The sequence below is a fragment of the Chiloscyllium punctatum genome, chromosome 26, assembly GCF_047496795.1.
Source record: "Chiloscyllium punctatum isolate Juve2018m chromosome 26, sChiPun1.3, whole genome shotgun sequence".
Classification (NCBI taxonomy): Eukaryota; Metazoa; Chordata; class Chondrichthyes; order Orectolobiformes; family Hemiscylliidae; genus Chiloscyllium; species Chiloscyllium punctatum.
In genome coordinates this window covers 18,797,283-18,821,301 of record NC_092764.1, presented here as the reverse complement: position 1 = coordinate 18,821,301, position 24,019 = coordinate 18,797,283, and the positions used below count along the sequence as shown (strand labels likewise).

The 24,019-nt window shown below is 39.4% G+C and overlaps 1 protein-coding gene across 1 annotated transcript; it reads left to right on the top strand.

The window, feature by feature from the left end:
- Positions 1-19: 19 nt before the first annotated feature.
- Positions 20-19,319, top strand: emc8 (ER membrane protein complex subunit 8). The gene is made up of 5 exons (XM_072595905.1): positions 20-235; positions 7,248-7,324; positions 9,337-9,406; positions 10,359-10,453; positions 13,886-19,319. The coding sequence occupies exons 1-5, from the start codon at positions 32-34 to the stop codon at positions 14,043-14,045; spliced, it is 606 nt and encodes a 201-aa protein (XP_072452006.1). The 5' UTR covers positions 20-31; the 3' UTR covers positions 14,046-19,319.
- Positions 19,320-24,019: the final 4,700 nt, after the last annotated feature.

The window sequence follows — 24,019 nt, the reverse complement described above, 5'->3', positions numbered from 1 at the left end:
TCTTCCCCTCCCCCACCCCCCACCCGCGGCCATGACCTTGTTCAGACTCACCACCCAGGCCTACTGCAAGATGCTGCTGCACGCCGCCAAGTACCCGCACTGCGCCGTCAACGGCATCCTGGTGGCCGAGAAGCACAAGAGGAAGGACGGCCAGCCCGTCCTCTTCGTGGACTGCGTCCCCCTCTTCCATGGCACCCTGGCCCTCGCACCCATGCTGGAGGTGGCCCTGACTCTGGTAAGAGAAGAGCAGCGCGGTCAGAGGGAAGCTGCTGGGAACTGTCTTCCCCCCCCTCCCCAGCAGCAGGCCTGGCAGCATCGGAGTCCTAGGCTAACCTCTTGTGGCTCATGTTGTGCCAAAGGGACGTTGCTGCCAGAGTCTGGAGTACCTGTATGAGAGGGGGTCGAGAGGAAGGAGAGGCTTTCTTTTTTTTGTACTCGGAAATGCCACTTTTTTTCCCCCCTTTTCCCTTTCGTCCCAGTTCAAAATGTTAACCTATCTTCGCCTCACCTGTTCTGGATTTCCAGCATTTTCCATAAACCTGCAAACATCCGCACACCAGTGTCATCACTAGAATTTCATGTGTAAATGTTTCCAAGTTGGAATCTCTTTGATTTGCTGTATGTTATGTGTCTAAGTGCTGGTGGAGGATGTAATCGCATCCTACCTAAATATAGGTCTTTGCAATTCCATACTGTTTCTAGAGAAGTAGTTTGTGCTTAGTTGATGTAATTTTGATTTCTTTCACATTGTTTAGAATGACACCTGGAGGTCTTGATTCAGTATGTACTGAATCTGCCTCTCAGCCTGAAACTTCAAGTCCTGGCATGGACTTTGGTCACAGCATGTTTTTTACATAAAGCTGCCAAACAGCATATCAACCTACAGATTCAAATGGCCAGTTTGAGCAGGCAGGTTTCCTAGTCAGGCATCTGATGGAAAGAAGTGTTGGCATCTCTGTTGTCATTATTTGTAACTCTAGTTTACGACATGCACAAAAAATTACATTACTGTCGTTAAACCAAACAATTGCATGTGCTGAAATCTGAAATAAACAAAAACAAATTGCTGGAGAAACTCAGCCTGTATAGTAGCACCTGTAAAGAGAAAGTAGTTAACCTTGAGTCCTGTGACACTCCTGTGAAGGGTCATATGAAAGAAAGATCACTGGATATAAAACTTTTTACAGATGCACCAAACATACTGAGTTTCTCAAGCAATTTCTGTTTTTGTTTGTTATTGTAGTAACTTGGGCTCTCTGTGGATCTGAAAAATAACTACCTTTTGCTGATTGGTCCTCTTAGATGTGAAGAGGGTGTTTCCTCTTGCAGGAGAATATAAAACTAGGAGTCACTCCGTTAAAACAGAAATGGGATGTTTTTGTTTTTTGAGGATTGAGAGTCTTTGAAATTCTGCTTCCAAGTGATGTTGAGGAAGAGAGTCCTTGAATATTTTAAAGTCAGAGGTGCATTCAATCCTTGTTAACTGTTCCTGTCCTTGCTTTTCAGGGATAGGGGAGAATGCAGATTTGAGATTATAATCAGATTAGCAATGATCATATTGAACACTGGAGCTGAATGGCCTTCCCCACATATAATTTATAGATTCATAACTAACATTTCTGTACCTCATTTTTCTCATTACTAGTTGGTAGTGTCACCAGCAAACATGACATTGATTCCACTTGCTGCTGACAACCAGTTCTAATTACTTTTCAATTCTGTTTGAAAATAATCACTTAAGGATTAAGTCTTGGATGAGTCTCTGTCTCCTTCAGATGATCACAAGGATGACCAAAGCAATCCATTTAGATTTCTGGCTAAGGATAAAATGGTGGCTGTCAAAACTCAAATTTAAGGAGTCATCTGAGCAGTGAATTTGATTCTTCAGACATTCTCAATTAATGCAGAAGTCTGGATGTTGGGCTGAAATTAGGGCCACTCTTGCTTAATCCTTGCTGATACCTTAAAGTCAGAGTTGAATAGCATATAACAGACCCTTTGATCCAACTTGTTCATACTGTCCTAAATTAATATAGCGCTATTTGCCACCATTTGATCCATATTCTTCTAAACACTCCCTATTCACGTACCCATCCAGATGTCTTTAAAATGTTGTAATTGTACCAGCCTTCACCACTTTCCCTAGCAGCTCATTCCATACACACACCACTCTGTGTGAAAAGGTTGCCCCTTACGTCCCTTTTTATATCTTTCCTCTCTAATCTTAAACTCGAGTTTTGGACTCCCCTGTCCTGGAGAAAAAAAAACTTGACTGTTCATCTATCCATGCTCTTCATGATTTTATAAACCTCTGTAAGGTCACTCAGCCTCCGATGCTCTAGAGAAAATAGCCCAAGCTCTATTCAGCCTCTCCCTATTAACTCAAACACTCCATCCCAGCATCATCCTCCCAAGCTTTTCTGCACCCATTCAAGTTTAACAACATCTTTCCTATAGCAGGGAAACCAGAATTGAACGCATTATTCCAAGAGTGGCCTAAGCTATTCTATACACCCACAGCAGGACCTCCCAACTCCTATACTCAGTGTACTGACCAATAAAGGCAAGTGTACCAAATGTCTCCATCACTCCCCTGTCTACCTGTGACTCCACCTTCAAGGATCCATGAACATGCAGTCCCCAAGGTATCTCTATTCGGCAATGCTCCCCAGCACCCGACCATTAAATGTATAAGTCCTACCTTGATTTGCCTTACTAAAATGCAACACCTCTCATTTTGTGATAAGTAGGCACTTTTAAAGATAAATGGATTTTTACCAGCATGATCGGTCTCTTCTCCTCCTGAGCAACTTCTCTAATGTTGAAAATGTGGAGTCTTATTCCTCCACCTTCAATTATTGGACATTTTCCTTTAACTTTCTTAATCACATCTTCCTTTCCACTTCTCTTTTCAGTTATTTTTAAACGCATTGACATTGAATTAAACATTCTAGGTATATTAGATTAGATTACTTAGTGTGGAAACAGGCCCTTCGGCCCAACAAGTCCACACCGCCCCGCCGAAGCGTAACCCACCCATACCCCTACATCTACATCTACCCCTTACCTAACACTACGGGCAATTTAGCATGGCCAATTCACCTGACCTGCACATCTTTGGAGTGTGGGAGGAAACCGGAGCACCCGGAGGAAACCCACGCAGACACTGGGAGAACGTGCAAACTCCACACAGTCAGTCGCCTGAGGCGGGAATTGAAACCGGGTCTCTGGCGCTGTGAGGCAGCAGTGCTAACCACTGTGCCACCGTGCCGCCGTATAGATGGTTCAGATACTGCATAATCTGTTTGTTCAATTTGATTTGGTCGAGATCTGATGACAATCAGTTCCCCAGATTTCCTGTAGAGGGCAGTGTACTGTATCCAGTTTCTAACTTGCAAGTTGCAGTTAACAAAACCCAGAGGATGGATGGAAAAAACAAGTGATCTTCATTTACTGCTTACCACAACATCTAGGTTTTATTATGGTGCTTGTCAAATGCGATTGAGCTGAGCTTTAGCCCCTGTATCATCTCCAGCTGCAAATTCATGTATTTCCACATATTTCATTTGACCATGTCAGTTGTTTTCTTCCCCTATCCCCGCCACCCCACGCGTTCCATCAGTTGTCATATGTAGTAACACCCTAATACTGGGTTCTCCTCTTCTTGCTAGTTGCCCAGATCTCCATTCTGTTTCATATTAAGCTCCATATGACAATCTATATTGGTATTCTGTAGCTCAAAATGCTATTTCTATCACTCTTAAAATATCATTATTGCTTGACCCCCCCCCCCCCCCCCCCCTTACCTAAATACTGTTCTCCAACCGGATATCTTCCTTTTTTAGCTGTTGCCACCTGAGTATCTTCTCCCTCCTCCTTTCACCCTGGTTTTTGAAGGCAGACTTTTAATGCTTTTGTCAGAATCTTCATATTTTATGGAATTCCCTCTAAATCTTAGTTCTCCGATTCATTGTAAACATTTTTCCAACATGAGTTTCCTTTATCAGTCTTGCCTTGATCACTTTATCAAATCTGTCCTGTGGAGAAAGTGAGGACTGCAGATACTGGAGGTCAGAGTGGAAGAGTGGTGCTAGAAAAGTTTCATTCCTAATGAAGGGCTTCTGTCCGAAAAGTCGACTTTTGCCAAGTGTTGTAAATGCATGTTGTAAAATGTTCTAAAGTATTGCTATCAGTGCTGATTAATCTTAAAAACCCAACACTCCATTTAGGCAGGACTGATAGAGATATTCTTTGTATAGTGCCTTATTGCATATGGAGACTATCGCGAAGAATGCTTCACTTCTGAAATCCATGTTTTTTTTTCTTGTTCTTTGGATGAGTGTGTCCCTGGCTAGGTCAGTATCTGTTGTATATCTGTAATTGTCCCAAAGAAGGCAGTGGTAAGCTACTTTCTGAACCACTGATGATGGGAGGCACCCTCAGTGCTGTTGGATAGGAAGTTCCAGAATTTTGACTCCACGACAGTGGTATGCTTCCAAGTCAGGATGGTATGTAGCTTGGAAGAGAACTTGCAGGTAGTGGTGGTAGTCTTGTGTACCTGCTGCCACCTCCTGGTTCAGGTCATGGGTTTGGAAAATGCTGTTTGAGGAACCTTGAATTATTGCTGCTCATATTTAGAAATGATGCACTCTGCTGCCACTTTGAGGGGATTGCATATTGAAGTTGGTATATGAGCTCCCAGTCAAACTGGTTGCTTTGACCAGGATGTTGTCCAGCTGCTTGAAGCTTTGCTCCTCAGGACATTAAGAATATTCTATCACACTCTTGACTTGTCTTTTAAGATGATGGACAGACTTTGTTGCGATAAGGTGTCTCATGAGAAGTCTAGTCCAGGAGATAAATGGAATTGATATTGACAGCCCCCCACTAAACTGGCTGACTGAGTTGGGGTAGGTGGGGGGGGAAAGCATTGGGTTTGCGTTGTAGTGCTTTCACAGATCCCTCTGGAGGGAAGTAGATGTGGCAGTAGGCACATGTTGCAGCTGGGAGCTATAGCATGACTGGCTAGGAATTTCTCCTGCTCTTACTGCCTGTCATTCATGTATGTTGGTACATGTAACTGGGAATTATTCTGAATGGAAGGATGTATAAAGTGCAGTCCCACAGTGAGCTGAGCTCAATTGACTTAACCAGCGATGATGAATTTAGATCGAATTGGGATGTGGGCAGAAATTTTCTATGTGCAATTTTAATGCAGATAACTACGTTTTTATATTTTGGGAATACAGGACAGCCAAAGAAATACAGGGTGAACAGGGAAATTATTGACTGGTGAAATGAGATAAGCATCTCCTCTTTAAGCCAATAACTCGATTAATTCATGTTAAATTGCAAAAGACAATGTAGATCCAAACCATCCTCAATTGAACAATGCCAAGGCCTTTGAATTCCATACAAGTCTGGTACTCACTCTCTAAGAATGATGTGACTTAACTGGGCAAGGTACCATGAAGAACTAACGTATAAGGGAATGGAGAGAAAACATGTTCACTGGTTTGGATTTCTTAGTGAAGCAGAGGTTGGGATATGATTTAAGATTTTCAAATGAATAAACTGAAGTCAAGAGTCAATTACTAAGGTGAGAATTGGTTCACTTAGGTAGGTTTGTTGGGGGTGGATGGCAGGGTGGTGGCAGAAAAGATCTGCTTCAAGGAGTATATTGCTGAGTAAAGTTGTTGGGGCAAGTACCTTTTCTTAAAATAACTGATAAAGTTAGGCAAGTTTCTTTGGATGAGAATTGGCATAAGCTGCAGACGCTGGGACTTGGGATCTTCTAATCACTCTTTCTATTAATCACATGGAAACTGGATAATGAATTGGGGTTAGAGAGGGTGTCACACTGACAAAACGGTAAAGCATATTAGATGTCATTCTCTCAAACATTATGACAATAACATGTTTTTGTTACAGCTGTTTAACCTCCCTGATAACTCCACCATTTCAGACAGTCCCTTAAGTGTGGTCTCTTGCACTGTGCACTGTCCTATGTCCTCCGTTAGTTTTTTTTTAAATGGCTCATGTAAACTTAGCTAGATACTTGAAAATACTTGCCATGTTTGCGCATCAGTGCTAATGTTTCTGCTACTCCAGCTAAGTCATGTTCAGATGTAACACACAATCCTTCTCTCCTTTAGGATTCTCCTAAACTGTTCAGGTCCGTAGTTTCATCTAAACCTTCCTACTGTCAATCAGTAAATAGCTTGTTCTAGATTACTTTTCATTCTTGACAACACAACTTTTTTCACTCCATTTCCTCTTTCATAACCCTTTTCCTACTCTACACAGTTGCCTCCTTGATTTTGCCATCTGAAATTTGTCAAGATGATTGCAATCCATAATTGCCCAGGTTTGTTATTGAATAGTGCCTCCATTCACTGACTATGCTTTTTGCCTTGGAAGGCAGCTATCCTATCCCCCAAATGTTGTGCATGTTTTCACTCTACCTCCAGTTTAGTCCTTTGCCATTTTTAAAAGAAAAGGAGCAGCATAATATCATTCAGTCCCTGGAGTCATTTCTGCCATTCATATACTGCTGTGGTTCTGTTCGCCGAGCTGGGAATTTGTCTTGAACAGAACCACAACAACGAGTGGTTACAAATCTTCTACCAAACTTTGAATTCATATATTGCGTATGATCAGTCTTTAATTGCTTCTATGCACCTTGGTTATATTGCCCTTCATATTCTTTAGACCATAAAGCGCTGTTCAATCCCTGACCTTCATTTTCCAGGATCAAAGCAAGCATTCGCCTCAATCACAGAATTAGCACTCCTCCGTCACTTCACATTCAGTCCTGTCCCACCTGATTTCTGCACTGGTCATAGTGCTAAGTTTACAACAGCCAAAGTAACATTTGATCCTGTGGAACTGTCGCTGCTTTTCAGTCTCTTCTCAGCTATCCCGAAGTTGCTTTTGAGATTGTTGGGTCACCCTATCCATTTCTTCCATTTCTCTTCTGCAGTCCCATCTCCACCCCTCAAATATTGCGAAACAGCAATGTTTCTCTGATTATCTGTTCATGTTGTATGTATGCTTGCCCCTGACAACTCAATCCAGTCTCTATTTAAAAGCCTGAAGATTTTGTAGGATCTTCTCTGGAAATTGGAGACCCAAAGAGTTGTGAAATATAATGCATGAAATAAAATACCGTAATTTTTTTCTCTCATAACTGCTGGTACTCTACAGAAAGCTATTTTCTAAATTTCTTTTATTCATTTTGCTTTCAGGTTGACTCTTGGTGCAAAGAGAATAACTACATAATAGCAGGATATTACCAGGCAAATGAGCGTATGAAGGACACCAGGTGTGTAAATGTTGTGATGGATGCGGAATGAGCTATATTGTACCAACAAGTTTTAAAAGTCTTAAGCTTAACTTTTAACTAAAATGTTATCAAATTTTCACATTTCTCTGCCTGTTACCCTCTTTGATTAGGGAGGATGGTTGATCAATTCCTGTGAATGAGATTCAGCAATTAATGCACCTGAAATGTACAAAAACAACATGCTTGGCTTGGCTTCCTGTTTGTTATTGGATTATGTACCCAAGAGAGTGGGGGGCGGGGGGGGGGAGGTAAGATGATTCACAAGCTCAATATTTAAAAAAAACTATATCCCATGGGCTCAGCACCCAAAGGTCCATGAATGCACCTCTTGAGTCACTGTTTGTGCCTTTCTTTTTGTTTTGAGTTGGAGACACTTTAGGAAGGTTTGTGCAATTGTGCCACAGTTCACACTTTATAGTACCTGTAATTACTACATATTGAGTGATAAAACAGGAATGATTTCTGGGCTGGGTGCTAGCAATTGGAAGGAAGCAGTGAAGTGGAGAGGTTACAAAAGTAATAGGCATCTGCTGGCATTGTTAATAGGCAGTGCTCTGACAAAGCTTGGGAAATCTTTAATCTGTCCCAAGTCCCTATCTTGCAATGTTTCTGATGGTTCAGTGTACAGCCTTTGCTTGTTCTGACAGGCAAATGCCCAACGCATATTTTTTTTTTAAATATATAGAGGTTTGTTATGGGGAATTTTGTAATTATGCTGAACCAGAGGCAAACACACTTAATGTGTGATCTAAGCATCGAGTTTTTGTGTTCGTAAACTGAGCCCAGTTTTTTAATATTCTAAAGGGCTCGATGTGGATCAGGACCAGACACATCCTGGAGTCTGATTCTGTGACTATTGTTTAACAATCACTGAACGGATTCTTGATTGTTTGCTTGATGATGTTGTCAAAGGCCTGAGACCAACTGATGTGTTTCTGTCATGAGCTTTTTAAAAAAGTAGAATAAAATGCAAAGCCAATCCTTTCATGTTCTCATAGTCAAATCTTGTGATTTTAAATCTCTTTCCTCTCTTTCTGTTGAATGTATCAATCAGATTGCCTGCTACAGGCCTGTGTTCACACCATTATTTTCTATCTTCTATTTCTGATTTAGGACCCTAATTATTTGGGTTTATTTTACCTGCAAGTCTTTGTGTATGTGGTCTCATGATTACAATTCTCCCAGAACTCAAGATTGTGTTTTTAAATGTTTGACATGCTGAAATATTACTGTCTGAGAAATGAGTGTTAATGGAAAGTAAGAAATACTTGAGTAGATCCCAGCATGACACCCTACATTTCATGTTTTGTGTCAGATGTTTTGATTGTGGTATAATTCTGATGACTTGATCCCAACACGAAAACCACTGCTTCATTTGTACTCGGCAACATTAATCTAAGTATTGTGCCTTCGTTATCAACTTGCATGTTTTAGTCTTTTACCTGTTTTCAGATGTAAGGTTCAGTATTATGCCTGTGTACACCACCTGCACAGGCTTGTTCACACAGAATATGTGTAGGGATACTGTTGATCTAAAATTTGGGTGGGGGGAGTAATAAAATAGTCACACTGGTTTTTGAGTTATACATTTTAAAGGCTTAATTTGTGTTTGCATTAATGTTGCAGTGCTTTCACAGTTTGTTGAGCTTCCCTCCTGGGGACTGTGCTTCAAACCATTGTCTCCTCTGAGGATCTTATTGTGAGATAGTTCTAATAGGTAGAGATCCACAGTCTTGAGACCTGACTGCATCCTTGGCCATTTACTCTGGTTAAATCAATTCAATGTGAAATGAGAATAATTGCATTGTTATAAGTTTGTATTTTAGAATAATTGTCATGAGTATTCAGTAGTGCCAATGAGTGTCCAGTGTTTTATTTTGCCCCAACAGTGATGCCTTGTACATTTCTGACCCCAGTGAGGAAAAACCTGCAGCATGTGTCAGGCTGATAGTTTTGTTGTAATTTCCGTTATTTTTTTTTTTTGTTTGCAGCCCAAACCAGGTTGCTGAAAGGGTTGCCTCTCGGATTGCAGAAAACTTCAGTGATGCTGCCCTAATCATGGTACAGTACTGTGCGATTTCTCGTGTATCTTGCTGCATAAGTTGCAGAGGAAGAAGTGTTAATTCAGTGTGTTGACTTTCAAGACAGTTACTGAAATGTTAGCTTTGGAAAACGTTCAAATATGGATTGAAATAGATAATAGGTGCAGGAGTAGGCCATTCAGCCCTTTGAGCCTGTACCACCATTCATTATGATCAAGGCTGATCATCCACAATCAGTATTCTGTTCCTGTCTTATCCCCATTATCCTTAATTCCACTATCTTTAAGGGCTGTATCCAGCTCTTTCTTGAAAGTATCCAGAGACTTGACCTCCACTGCCTTCTGGGGCAGAGCATTCCATATATCCACCACTCTCTGGGTAAAGAAGTTTCTCCTCAACTCTGTCCTAAATGGCCTACCCCTTAATTTTAAACTGTGTCCTCTGGTTCTGGACTCACCCATCAGCAGAAACATGCTTCCTGCCTCCACTGTGTCCAATCCTTTAATAATCTTATATGTTTCAATCAGATCCCCTCTCATCCTTCTAAACTCAAGTGTATACAAGCCCAGTCACTCCAATCTTTCAACCTATGATAGTCCGCCCATTCCGGGAATTGACCTTGTGAACCTCAATAGCCAGAATGTCCTTCCTCAAATTTGGAGACTAAAACTGCACATAGTACTCCAGGTGCGGTCTCACCAGGGCCCTGTACAAATTCTGCTTTTGAACTTGATCATATTTGAAACCAACTTCTGGATTTCATTTCTACTCTGGCAGATCTTCATGGGCACTGGGACAGGGTATTGGATCACTGCCAGTACTTGTAGTTGAGCAAGTCTGAGCACTTTCACTAGTCAGAGCTGATTTAAGAGAAGGGAAAACTAAGTTTTCATCCATTTCAGATATTAATCTACAGGGTTGTTTGTAATATTTGACTTCTAGTGCTAAGTCTTGTCCTTTTTTTTAAATAGGTGGACAATCTCAAATTTACTATGGAGTGTGAAGAACAATCAATTGTAGTATATGAACACCATGAAAATAAATGGCGATGCAAAGACCCTAACATGTGAGTTTTTACTCCAGTGAAACAGACAAGGGTATTGAACTTGTGTTGCACTTGTATTGTTACAGATGGTGGATTTCTTGTTTGGTTTCATCAGCAATGGCTTAGTGAGAGCACTCTTTGAATCAAAGTGATTTAAATGAAGTCCTCCTCTATAGAGTGGAGCAAAAAATCTGATGGAGCATTGCACTGTCCAATAAGACTGAAAGATATACTGTCCCCTCAAATAGGTTTGTACCTGGCATTCTTTGGAGAACAGGGGAATTCAGCCAGTGTGCTGGCTCCATTTATATCTTCATTAATATGACTTAAACACAGTTTAGTATGTGATTTTGTCATTGCTGTTTGTGGGATCTTTATGTGCAAATCAGCTGCCAATTTTTCCAACATATTTAACAGCCAGTTTTTAAGTATTGTGACAAAGTTAGGATATCTGAGGATGTGAAAGGAGCTCGTTTAACTGCAAGCTGTCTTTCTAGTCCTTTAAAAATGAAAGCTAATAGTATAGATGTGAATAGTTTACACAGATTAAGCACATCTAGAATGTATCCTTGTGCAGTCTGCAGAAGAGGCTGTTGTACATATCAGGGGAATGGCCTGCTTTAAAGTAACACATTAGAAATTGATCATCAAATAATTTAAAACTATGATCTAGGATTTGCTAACGAGAATGTTTGCTTTTAACTTGAATATGTCAGTGCCTACATCTTTAAAAAACATATATGCATCTGCTCCTGTTCTGAATTCTAGGGACCAAGTAATTTTTCTTTGAATTTTCTGGATTATAGAATGCCCTAACCACACAGAGGGAAACTGGAAAGCACTGTATGTCTAAATATTTACCTAAGTGATTAAATGTTACATAACACAAAAATTGGTTAAAATAACAACAGAAGTCCTGAAAATGCTCGGGTTTTGCAGCACCAATGGAAAAATTAACTTAACATTTCAAGTCTTTGATCTTTTAGAATTGGGCAAAGTTGCATATGTTGAGCAAGGAATGGGTAGCACAAGGATAAAAGATGGGAGAGATTCAATGACAGAAAAGCTAGCCTTCCAGGGCCAAAGGTGTTAGGGTACCAAAACATAAAAGGTGTACCTGGAGCAGGTGTGCTGCTGACTGGGACCAAAACAAGTGTAAAAGACACAAACAAGCCATTCCACTCTGCAAAATGCCTCCATTAGCTCTGCAAATGTGACCATGAGGTTTTAGGCATTTTGATTTTCCATTGTGCTCTTAGTATTAGAATTAGCTTTATTGTTGCATGTATTCACATGGCTATTGGAAGGATATTGTCAAACCTGAAAGGGTTCAGAAAAGATTTACAAGGATGTTGCCAGCATCAGAGGATTTGAGTTACAGGGAGAGGCTGAATAGGCTGGAGCCATTGTCCCTGGAGTGAGACTGAGGGATGACTTTATCAAGGTTTATAAAATCATGAGGGGCATGGATAGGATAAATAAACAAAGTCTTTTCCCTGGGGTGGGGGAGTCCAGAACTAGAGGGCATAGGGTGAGAGGGGAAAGATATAAAAGACCAAATGGATAACTTTTTCATGCAGAGTGTGGTGCATGTGTGGAATGATCTGCCAGAGGAAGTGGTGGAGGCTGGTACAATTGCAGTATTTTAAAGGCATCGGGATGGGTATATAAATAGGAGGGGTTGAGGGATATGGGACTAGAGTAGTTTAGGCTATCTGGTCAGCATGGACGAGTTGGACCAAAGGGTCTGTTTCCATGCTTATAATTCTGATGAGCATAGTGACCAATTTACAAGTTGTCACTTGCAGCACCATCTTAGTACAAATGTACCTAGATAAAGATTCTGAAGTACAAATTCTTAGGGAAAGGTTTGAAAAATAAAGCAATGAAAAGCCTAGCATTTTAGACCTTCACAGCATTCCTAGGTACAAAAGTACAAAATTAAAGAAGTAAATTAGAAAATGAAAGTGTTCAAAATAAGTCATTCCACCTGGCAGTCTGCTCCTGATTCACCTCTAGGCCAGGAGTCTGTGTGGAGGCTGGAATGTAGCATTCAGCAATTTCAGACATCTCTTCCCCATTTGTTTTCCATTCCCATTTCCTTTGGTTTTTCTTGCATTCAGCCAGCAACAGGCTAGTAATAAGCACTTTTTTTTTGGTTTTCTTCACAATCTCCAATCCCTTTAGGACTAGAGAACTCTCTCTTCTGTCTTCCACCCAATCACTGACCGACCTTTTTCTCCTCGTTACACCCATACTTTAAAATATGTTACATATCTACTTTTCCAGCTTCTAATAAAGGGTCACATACCTGAATTGTTAACTGCATCTTCCTCCACAAATATTGTCTAATCTGATGACTAACTATTTCCATCCATTTCTGTTTTGTATCAGATGTCCAGCATCCACTGTTTACTTTTTGATAAAGAAAATTTATTTTACTGATCCAAGTACAAAAATCTTTCATATTTCTGTGACCAAGTACTTACTAAAACAATGCTATGGGCACATTCAATTTCCAAGAAACTAATCTTTCCAAACAATGGGTTTCTGAACTGAAGAGATTTACCTTGGAGGGCCTCTGAATTTACTATTCTTGTGCCTTCATTTATATGGAAGTTCTATGTTTTATTTTAAAAAGAACTTGTCTCCGCTCAATAACAGTGAAAGGTGCATTTGGTCATACATTAATATTAAACTTCTAGCCATGTTCTAATCTTAATTTACCACATGCAAAACTATATTTTTAGTTTCATAGAAGTAATTGCAAGACTATATGGAGAAACCTTTGCTCATTTCAATCGTTTACAGAAATATGGTTTCTGTAGGAATGCATTTTTTTGGCAAGTAAATAGGATATACTGCTTGAAGTAAGTAACAAGTAAAGTATTAAACACTGACCTTCATGTGGTAGATGTTTCCAAGTTGGGAAATAAAATGTCTAAGATGAGAATAAGTGGATAAGCTAACATTTAGCATGTGTCTTTTTTAATGGAAAGTAGTTGAAGGTAAACAGATTTTTTTATCTAAAAATATTTTTCATGGCTTGAAAGAAGCAGGAGGCAATATTTTTAGTTTAGTCGAATCTGACAGTTGGATCCTGAAAACACATTTGTCAGATGTTGTAAACCACTATTGGTCTTCAACGATTTAAAAATTCTATGGGTTTTTTAACTGGTGTTTTGAGTTCTTTATTTTGAGTACATCTTTCCTTCAGTAAAAGGTATTTTCTTCCACATTTGAAGAAAAAAAAAGACATTGGTTAGTCCTTGTATACTTTTTAGTCTGAATTTTGACTAAGACTTGGTGGGGAAGAGGGAAGCACCTTCTTTAGGGATAATAGGATTGTAAGGACATGTTCCCCATCACTAGTTGATACCACCTGAAATGAACTGTGCATTTACAACTTGTCATGTTTTGTGTGCATTTAGTTGATTTTTGTTTCTTTTTCAGTGATTTTTGTGAAGATTGGTCAGAGGTGCAGCGAATCATGAACTGTCTCCTGGATGGTAAATCCTATGACTCCTTAGTGGATTTTGATAACCACATGGATGATCTCAGGAATGACTGGACAAACCCAGAGATCAACAAATCTATTCTTCACCTTTGCTGAGACAGCTTTCTAAGAATGTTCTAGGGCATTTTTTGGTAGCTGGGGACCTGCAGCTGCTTTTGACGACAAAGGGTGACCCTTAATGAATGTGAAACCTGATGAGTGCTAATTCACTAAAGAATGGAAACAATAAGCATACCAGCGTACTGTGCTGAGAGATAAGATTTATGCCTTCTAATAATTGAGCCATAGATCTCTTGGTATTCACAACAGGACAATAAGTTTGTGATGAAATAACATATTTTAGTTAATAGTTTCAGTCATAAATCAAACTTTGGGTATTTCAAAAGGAGACAAGTGAATTATGTGTAATTTTTTAACATTTGCACCCTCAACATTTTTGTCTGTTTAAAATGAAATACTTTTAGAATATTTGATTAAATGAAAGTTTAAACTTGTCTGAATATCCTGCAGCATGTTTGGTTAATTTTATTACTGTAGTTGCTAATGTGATTCAGCCCCAATTTGAGATTTGACTCTAATTTGCAAATAAATTGGTGGGGTGATAACAAGAAAAGATAACAACTAATTTGTTCTCACTAAAATAATGGCGTTATTTTTGCCATGCAGCTTAAGCTTGTATGAAATGGAAAAACTTTTACCTAGACACAGGTACTCAAAATTGAATAAGTCGTGGATTCAATTCCATTTTGTACAAAAGTGCAATGGTGTATGTTGCAATAAATTAACTGCAAAATTAATGTGATTTGAATTTAATACAGTAACTACTTAAAGTACTTCACTAGGTGTGAAACATTTTGGAAAGTTCTAACTTTGTGAAATATTGTATAAATCAGAGTCTCAAATGTTTTCACATTTGCAAAATATTTAGTACAGTTACATTTTTTAAATTTGTAACTGAAATCCTAGATATTACAGCACCAAAGTCTGAACTTTGAATTCTTGAAATTGCACTCAACATTGCAAGTTACTGGCTGCACAACCATTAGACATCTGTATGAATAAGAGTCCTATCCTTTGTGTTGTAAAAACGTTAACATTTTTATTTAAAGCTCCATGAATGAAACCATTTTATAATAAAACATCTGTGCAGGTTTAGTTTAAAATGTACTATAAGTTTCATCCATGAGAGATGATTTTCATGTTTCAATATCAGCTTTATTTACCAACCAGCATAATGCAGATTGCTGTATCTGTATGTTACTTGTCATCTGAGCAACTGACTTGTACATTATTTTTATGTTGAACAAATCCCATGGTACAGGATTGATTTAACATTGTTTTGAGTTGGTTTTATTCTGTAATTATTTTGGTAGCTTCACATTATTCTGGTCATTTTGAGTGCAGGGGTGACAGCTTTCAAAATCTAGTTTTCTCTTTTTGTTCCCCATCTCCAACGGTTAATACTGTAGCACCAAGTAATAAGCTAAATGGTACAAATTATTATTTGAAGAGTTGAATTTAATTTAAAGTGCTTACTACAATTCTTATGCAGTTTGATACCCTCCCATAACCCATTGTATAAGCTTGAGCTTTTTGTTTAACTGTCCCATTTGTTCTTAAGGTCATTTATGGGTTTTACAACTCTGGCCCATGTTTGATTCTTAATCACAGATTTGTAGTACTTTCTGAACAGTACAGAAAGAACAATATCAAATCCAAGCATCAGTACATGGCATGTATATTTATGTTGACTTTGAGCTCATGCCCTTTTTCAAATTCTGTTCTCCAAATTATTTTTAAGTAAATGCATGGAATGTTCCAAGTCTTCAGAATTGAACTTGCGTTTCTGTTTCTGTGGCAGCGTGGGAGATGAATAATGGAAACAGAAGCCACTCTGCTGTTCGTTTAAAACAATTTAAAACTAAAGGACATTGCATGTACAGTATTTGCATTTTTAAAATCACTGCCTCCAACCTTTTCATTAAGCAGGGCTGCCAGCAGTTGAGCTGCCTTTAGCCTTGTGACCAACTACTTTCAAACATTTGATTGTAAAAATGCAAAAATAATCCTGCAAATTTTCCTAGGCTACTAAGTGGAGCATACTAAACAGGGTTCCTATTTGATTACAGCACATCTGAGTACTAATGTATTGTTTCCCTGCTGCCTATACGTCAGGCATTGTAACTCCAATCAGTGTTTGTAAAGTTGCTGTTTGTGATATTAGAAAAGATGCTTTAAGTTCTCTGTTGTGGGAACGGTTGCATCTTTGCTACCAGGCAGGCTCTGAATTCCAATGGATTGGAGATTGATTAAATTTTCTCAGGATGAGAGCCTACCCATTTCTGAAAATGGTCCATCATGGCAAGTTGCTGGGTAGTTGGATTTGCTTTTGTTGTTGAAAGCATATTGTGACACGTAACTTGTTGGTGTATCCATGATAGTTTTGCATGATTGAGTTTGCCCTGCAATTTTGTTATGAGTGTTCACAAAACACCATCCACATGTACAGCTTCAGTTGCACTCCTTTGAGGTTGTGGGGATGAATTTTGATGTTAACTGTGTCTCTTGTCTTTTCCTTGGTGTTGAGTGACCTGCTATGTTTCTGGCACAGTTTTTATTTCAAATTTGAGTTGATCATTGTTCTTTTTGGATAAGATCGCTCTACTGATTTTTAGTTCCAAAGAATTAGCCCTTTAAAACAAGTGCAGCATTCACCTGAATTAGTTTTGTGCTGGTGGTGTTCTTTACAGGAGCAACCAAATTTTAATCCTACTTGCCTATGACAGTGTCTAACTCTGCTGTATCAAACCCTGGCAGGACAATGGGCATAAGCCTTGCTCTGCAGTCACCTCATGCAGTTGAGCTCTTAATTTCTATTGTAGTGCTGTGGTAGCTCCCGAATTTGTTCACAACACTCCACAGATCTCCACCACCTTACCTGACAATTTGAAGTGTTGTATCAGTAGTGTACTTTAGCAACAGCATTTTGTTAGAATCCTGATCTTCCTCCATCCCTGGGGTTGCTGTTTCTAAATTTAAAAATCTTTTCACACTTGAAAACAAATCAAGCTCTTCTGTCAGCAACTATCTCTCAAACTCCCATGATATTTTTTTAATCTGGTTATTTCAGGCCTCTTGCAAATTGCTGCATTTTTCTGCAGCAGTGACTGTGCTTATTAATTATCAGTCAAGAGACTTGGGATGCCCCATTATTGTGAAAGGCACTATATTAATGCATTATTTTGTACGCTATAATTCCTGAACTGTTACATACTGAGATGATTATTTTCACTTCCATTTATTTTTATTTTGCAAGTCTTTATGTACAAAGCCACTGTATCTAGGTACCTGTAAATTGTTCCTGAAGAAGGGCTTATGCCCAAAACGTCGATTCTCCTGCTCGTCGGATGCTGCCTGACCTGCTGCACTTTTCCAGCAATACATTTTTCAGCTCTGATCTCCAGCATCTGCAGTCCTCATTTTCTTAAACCTCTCAGGCCATCCAAACCTAATGGGCAAAGTCGAATATAGCTCAGTGGAGTAGACATGGTGATGGGATAGTTAGGAGAATGAACATGAGTATCTACATCTAAAACACAGTAAGAAAGAATAAAAGTGTCGGCCATTTAGCCCGCAAATCTGTTCTGCTGTTAGGATGATCAGCCACGATCATATTAAGCATTGTACTCTAGCTCTCTTTGTGCCCCTTGAAGCATTTAGTTTCTAGAAACCCATTTGTTTTAATCTTAAATACATTCTTGCATATTGGTCTCCTGTGGTAGAGAATTCCTCAATCATAACCCTCTGAAGAAATTTCTCCTTGTCTCAGGCCAAAATGACTTACCTGTATCCAGAGATCATGACCTCTTGTTCTACACCCCAGCTATGGAGAACATTATCCTGTATATCTAGTCTCTTCACAAGTATCAATTTTGTTTCAATCCACTTCTCTCATCCTCCTTATCTCTGCTGAATACACACCAAGCCAACTCAATCTCACCTTGAATGACCAATCAGCGTGTGCCTACACTGAACTTCCTCTGTCTATATCTTTTTGATGCGGAGACAGAATCCACATGGTCTCAGTAATGTCTTGTACAGCTGCAGTGAGACATCCTTGCAGCTGTGTTCACTCCCCCGTAACGCATACCAATGTTCTATTAGGAAGTCAGTCTGCTTGCTAATTCTGCAGCAGATTGATGGTGTCAGAAAACTATCCTTAATTTAGTGGGAGAATGAGGGTACTGTCAATTACACTCAGCAATGTGTCTCATTAATGAGCCAATAGGCATTCAGTGGTGGTTCAGGGTTTCAGTGGACTTGCATGGATATCTCACTCTTTTCATCCTGTGGAGCAAATCCTGTTGGCTTAGTCATTGGTCTGTTGGATCCCTTGCTATCGGGCATTCATGCTGTGGGTGCTGAAGGCCACCCACTATCCTTGAATCTGGCCCCATCTTTCTTTTTATTGCTCTTTCCAAGCAATGAAGCTGTCTCTGGGGATCTAGAGTGATCCCTGGTAAAGGCCTCTGCATTACTTGCAGCAATCACTTGATAATGGCCAGTTGACTAGTGTTTGGCCTCTTGGACCAATTAGACAAGTGCAGAGTCAGAAGCTAACCTTAATTTTCCAGGTGGCTGGAGGAGTGGGGGAGGACAGTGCTAGCTCAATAACTAAATTCTACCCTCAAACTTGTTATTGATCCTTTTGTTACAAAAATCTTTAATACACAAGGTTGTTTGAACATGCAGTAGCTTGCCCGAAGGGGGTTGGCTGAAGCTGAAGCTGAACCTGTTTTATACTTGAAGGACAGCTGACTTGCAGAAATATTTGAAACCAGAAGGCACAGGATAGTGAGAATCTGTTCCAGTTGCTCTAGCACATGTTATACATGGCCCTCTGTAAATGGCTATGTATCTAACTTACACAGTGCGTGAATCCCAATTTGATGAAAGTGATGGTTGTGCAAATACTCCACTAGTAAGCCTGAGTTTGGACCTCTGTCTTGATTGTTACTTGCCTTTGTGTACTCAGCAAGGGATGGATTCCATCTTTTGCATTTGCACTTAGATATGACCACCTGCTGAATTGTCTTGAAGATGTTGTAGTGTTTTTTTTCCTCAGGCTGGACCTGTATCTTGCTGCCTGAATAGGTTAATAAATAAAATATGGTCCAAGTATCAACCTCCATCTCAATGAGCATCTTTTCAAATGGGTAAACTTCAAGTGTGGCAATTTAAAGATGTTTCATTGTACTTCACTGATACTCAATTATATGGAAGATACATAGACCAAATTGTAATACATTAACATCAATGCTGTCACTTTTAAGACTGTGATGAAACCTCAATAAAGGATTGAAATGGAAATTTGACATTATTTACTAAATGTGCTACAAAGATTAATTTCAAGTTGGATAATTCAGCATTAAAAGAATCTGGAGTTATATATTTATTTGTAAGTTTGGAGAGCCTGGATTGAATATCAAGCCACAAAAAAAAACTAAGTGCAGGAGTTGAATCAAATGGAAAAAAAAAATAACTGTCAGTAATAAGACAAAAGCAAAATATTGCAGAACTGGAACTCTGCAATGGAAACCAAAAAGGCCAGAAATGCTTGTTGCTGTGTGGGAGAGTGTAAACATTTTAGGTTCATCTTTTGTCAGAATTGTATAAACATTGGAGAGAACTGTTTTAAATCAGTACTTCTGTTTGTTCTTCCCCACCCTTTACAACCTTTTAAGCTTCTCCACAGCTTAAAATCAGCTCAGCTATTATAGTTATCAGCAATCATAGTCAATATTTTCCCCCTCCACAAATGTATGAGCACTTGCAGCTTTTTTTTTGTTCTTACTGTGATAGAAAATTCAGCAGCCTTTTGGTAATGTAATGTTTGATTTTCTGAGTTGCACAGAACTGAATCTGGAATATGACAATTGATCTTGAGGTAAGGGGGCATTTTGAGCTAAAGACAGGAGGAAAGACATCAAGTTGTCCCTTCAGTTCATAAACTAATGAGTGTCTCCTTCTGGAAAGCATCACGGCTGTGCTGTTATGTTTACAGTCCGATGATTATCTGTCTGTACTTTCCCACCCACATCAGCACCTTCATGTTCTTTGTAAAGAACATTTCTAACAATACTAGAACTTGAATATAATTATCAGGAAATAATTAACAAGCTCCAGGAAGCCTGAGGGGTGACTTAATAGAGTTTTTATTATTGAAGCTTCTAATAATTTTGGACAATGTCCAATATGTGGGAAAACCAACATACAGAACCATTATCCTTGTCTCGGGAATCTGTGAACACTCAAAAAACTTGTCGATCTGGAGAGGATTATGGAATTCTCCATCACTGAGTTTAGTTGAGGTGACCAGTGTAAATATGTTAAGGGGATGAGACCAGCCAGCATATGAGGTGAAAGGAAATAGAGAGTTGTCCTGATGGTTAAGGATGGATGTTAAAGTACAGTGTAAATGTATTGAATGGCTTATTTGTGTATTTTGGTGTACTTTGAGACTTTGAATAATTCCCCACTAGGCCTAAAGGATAAGATATTTGTACAAATGTGTCCTGAGCTACAGCTATCTTTGGGTGAAGGCGATGATATGGTTTTTATTTGGTTGAGATGATGAAACAATTCACCCATCTATACTAGAGATATAGTTCTTAGGGCAAAAGGGATTGAAGGTTATGGGGAGAAGGAGGGACCATGGTACAGTGTTGGATGATAAGTTACGATCATATTGAATTGTAGAACAGGCTTGAACAACCAAAAGGCTTATTCCTGCTACTATTTTCTACGTTTGTGATAGGTATGTGGATGCAGTTGGATATGCATGTGCTCTTGGTTTGTTTTAAGTATCAATAATTTAGTATCAACATCCCAACGCAATACTGTGTAGAAAACAAGATTTACATTCATCTAGTGCCTCCCACAATCTTGACATCTTAAATGATTTTATGGTCAATTCCTTTAAACTTGCAAATTTCATCACTTGTAATGCAAGAAATAGTGAATTTTACACACCAAGCTGCCAAATAGCAATGTGATGACCACCAGATAATTTCAGTGATATTGATTGATCAATCAACATTCATTAGGTAAGACACCTGGGGTAAGTTTACTTAAAAAGAAAAAATCCCCTGGCATGATCTCAATCTACTTGACAACAGCCTCATTTTGACATTTCATCTGAATGATACCTTCAATAGTTCAACACCCATAAGAAATAGAAACAGAAGTACTCCAGATGTGGTCTCACCAGCACCTTGTAAAATTGCAGTAAGACCTCCCTCCAACTCCCTTGAATTTAGGGAAAACCTGCTTTGTACTGCACTTGTGTTATTTCTGTGCACAAGTGTCTGGATTGAATCTACAACGTCTGCCTCTGGCAGAAATGCCACCAACTGAGTTTTAGCTTCCACCCCATGAGAATTCTAAGTAGGGTTCAGAGGTTCATTCGCAACCAACCAAACAATGGTTTTCCACATGAGGAAAGGCAAAAGGATTTTCCTCTCTCTAATCATGGACTTAATAAAAAATATTCAATGAGCACTAGCATTTACCTGGTTCAGTGGGTAAATGACTTGACTGAGTCATAGAGATATATAGCAAAGAAATGAACCCTTTGGTCCAACTCGTCTGTGCCAACCAGATATCCTAACCTAATCAAGTACTATTTGCCAGCACTTTACCTATACCCCTCGTAAGCCCTTCCTACTCACATACCTATCCATATGCCTTCTAAATGTTGCAATTGTATCAGTCTCCTCCACTTCCTCTGGCAGCTCATTCCATACACACATCACCCTCTGCATGAAAAAAATTGCCCCTTGGTTCCCTTTTAAATTTCTCCCCCTCTTACCCTAAGCCTATGCCCTCTAGTTCTGGACTTGCCCCACCCCAGGGAAAACGCCTTGTCTATTTAACCAATCCATGCCCCTCCTGCTTTTAGAAACCTTTATAGAGTCACCCATCAGCCTCTGACGCTCCAGGCAAAGCAGCCCCACCCTGTTCAGCCTCGCCCGAATGTTCAAATCCTCCAACCCTGGCAACATCATGTAAATCTTTTCTGAACCCTTTTAAGTTTCACAACGTCCTTTTTGAAATCGCATTGCAGGGATTAGAAGCAAAGTCTAAGCAGTTGCTCCAGTGAAGAGTTGAGGGAGCACTGGTCTGTTGGATGTGCCATTAAACTGGCTGCCCTTAGTAGTATGGGTTATTTTACATTCCGTGTCTTTGTCAAAGAGCAGGGGAAATCTGCCCACTGTTCAACCTATCATTTGTCCCTCAACTAACATTGTCAAATAAAATCTTATCATTTAATTAATTTCTGATTGTAGACTTTATGAATTGGTAGACATTTCCTACAACAATTTCAAAAGAACTACATTTATTATAAGTACACTTTAGAATGACCTTAAAGTGAAAGGTACTTGATAAATCTGCACAAAAGACTTGTATTTATAAAAATATCAACAATGCTGCCAACTTTTGAAGTTGCATGAGATTCATATGAAAAGCACAGGAGCTGTAGATGTGGAGCTACCTTTTTCTCGTAAACATTTTTTTAGGTGTAATGGTAATCTCTAAATTAACAAGGTCTCTAATTTGGTAGTTTGGCTGTGCTTTTATTTGGTTTCATCGTGATGGAATGCTGTTTGAGCTTGTAGTAATAGATTAGGAAGGAGAATAATAAATGTGAGGTGCTGCATTTTGGTAAGGCAAATCAGGGCAGTACTTATGCACTTAATGGTAAAGTCCAGGGGAATGGTGCTGAACGAAGAGACTTGGAGTGCAGGTTCATAGTTCCTTGAAAGTGGAGTTGCAGGTAGACATGATGATGAAGAAGGCGTTAGGTGGGCTTTCCTTTATTAGTCAGAGTATGGAGTACAGGAGTTGGGAGGTCATGTTGTGGCTGTACACGGCATTGGTTAGGCCACTTTCGGAATACTGTATGCAATTCTAATCTCCTCTATAGGAAGGGTGTTGTGAAACTTGAAAGGGTTCAGAAACTATTTATAAGGATGTTGCCAGCGTAGGAGGGAGTGAGCTTTAGGGAGAGACAGGATAGGCTGGGGCTATTTTCCGTGGAGAATTAGGTTGAGGGGTGACCTCGGGTTTATGAGATCATGAATGGCATGGGTAGGGTGAATAGACAAAGTATTTTCCCTGGGGCGGTGGAGCCCAAAATTAGTGGGCATAGATTGAAGGTGGGTGGGGAGGATGGGGGGGGGGGGGGGGGGAGGGGAGACAAGATTTAAAAGGGACCTAAGCGGCAATGTTTTCAATTGCAACATTTAAAAGGCATCTGGATGGGTATATGAATAGGATGGGTGCAAAGGGATAAGGGCCAAATGCTGGCAAATAGGACTAGATTAATTTAGGATATCTAGTCGGCATAGATGAGTTGGACCAAAGAGTCAGTTTCCCTGCTGTACAGTTCTATGACTCTAAATTAGTCAGTGTTTCTCCACATAATTTGCATGCTTCTACTAAACATGTAAATTGATGTCAGATGAGAAAAAGATGATCAGCTATGGTCTTTCACCTGTATCTTTCTCCTATTGTTTGGGCTCGTGAAGAACATTGCTTGGATAGAAAACCACCCTGAAGCACGAGTCATGACTTTCTGAAGGGGATATGCCAAAGAAAGATGGGAAGGTTGGGGCAGTGCGGACAAGATCAGCAACGTGCTGAAAGATGATATTTTGTAATGGAATTGTAAAAGGTTTACAGGAGTTATGCTAATGTACCAAGAATTCATGAAATATGAGGACAGGTGGCACAGCCAATGACTTGTACTTGAACTTCTCATCTGCCGGCATACTTAGCTTCATGGACTTGTGAAATTGTTGAATAGTTATTTGCTGTTACTCATTCAAAGTTCTCCCCTTCGACTTGCCTTGTCTGATTTTAATACGATCCTATATTTTATTCAATATTCCCACATGGATTTGTACCAAATTGATTTAAACGGAGAAATACCAATAATCCTGTTTTTGAAAGTAATCAAGTCAATGTTCCTCCTCGCTTACTTGATGGTTTAATAGTTTCATACAGAA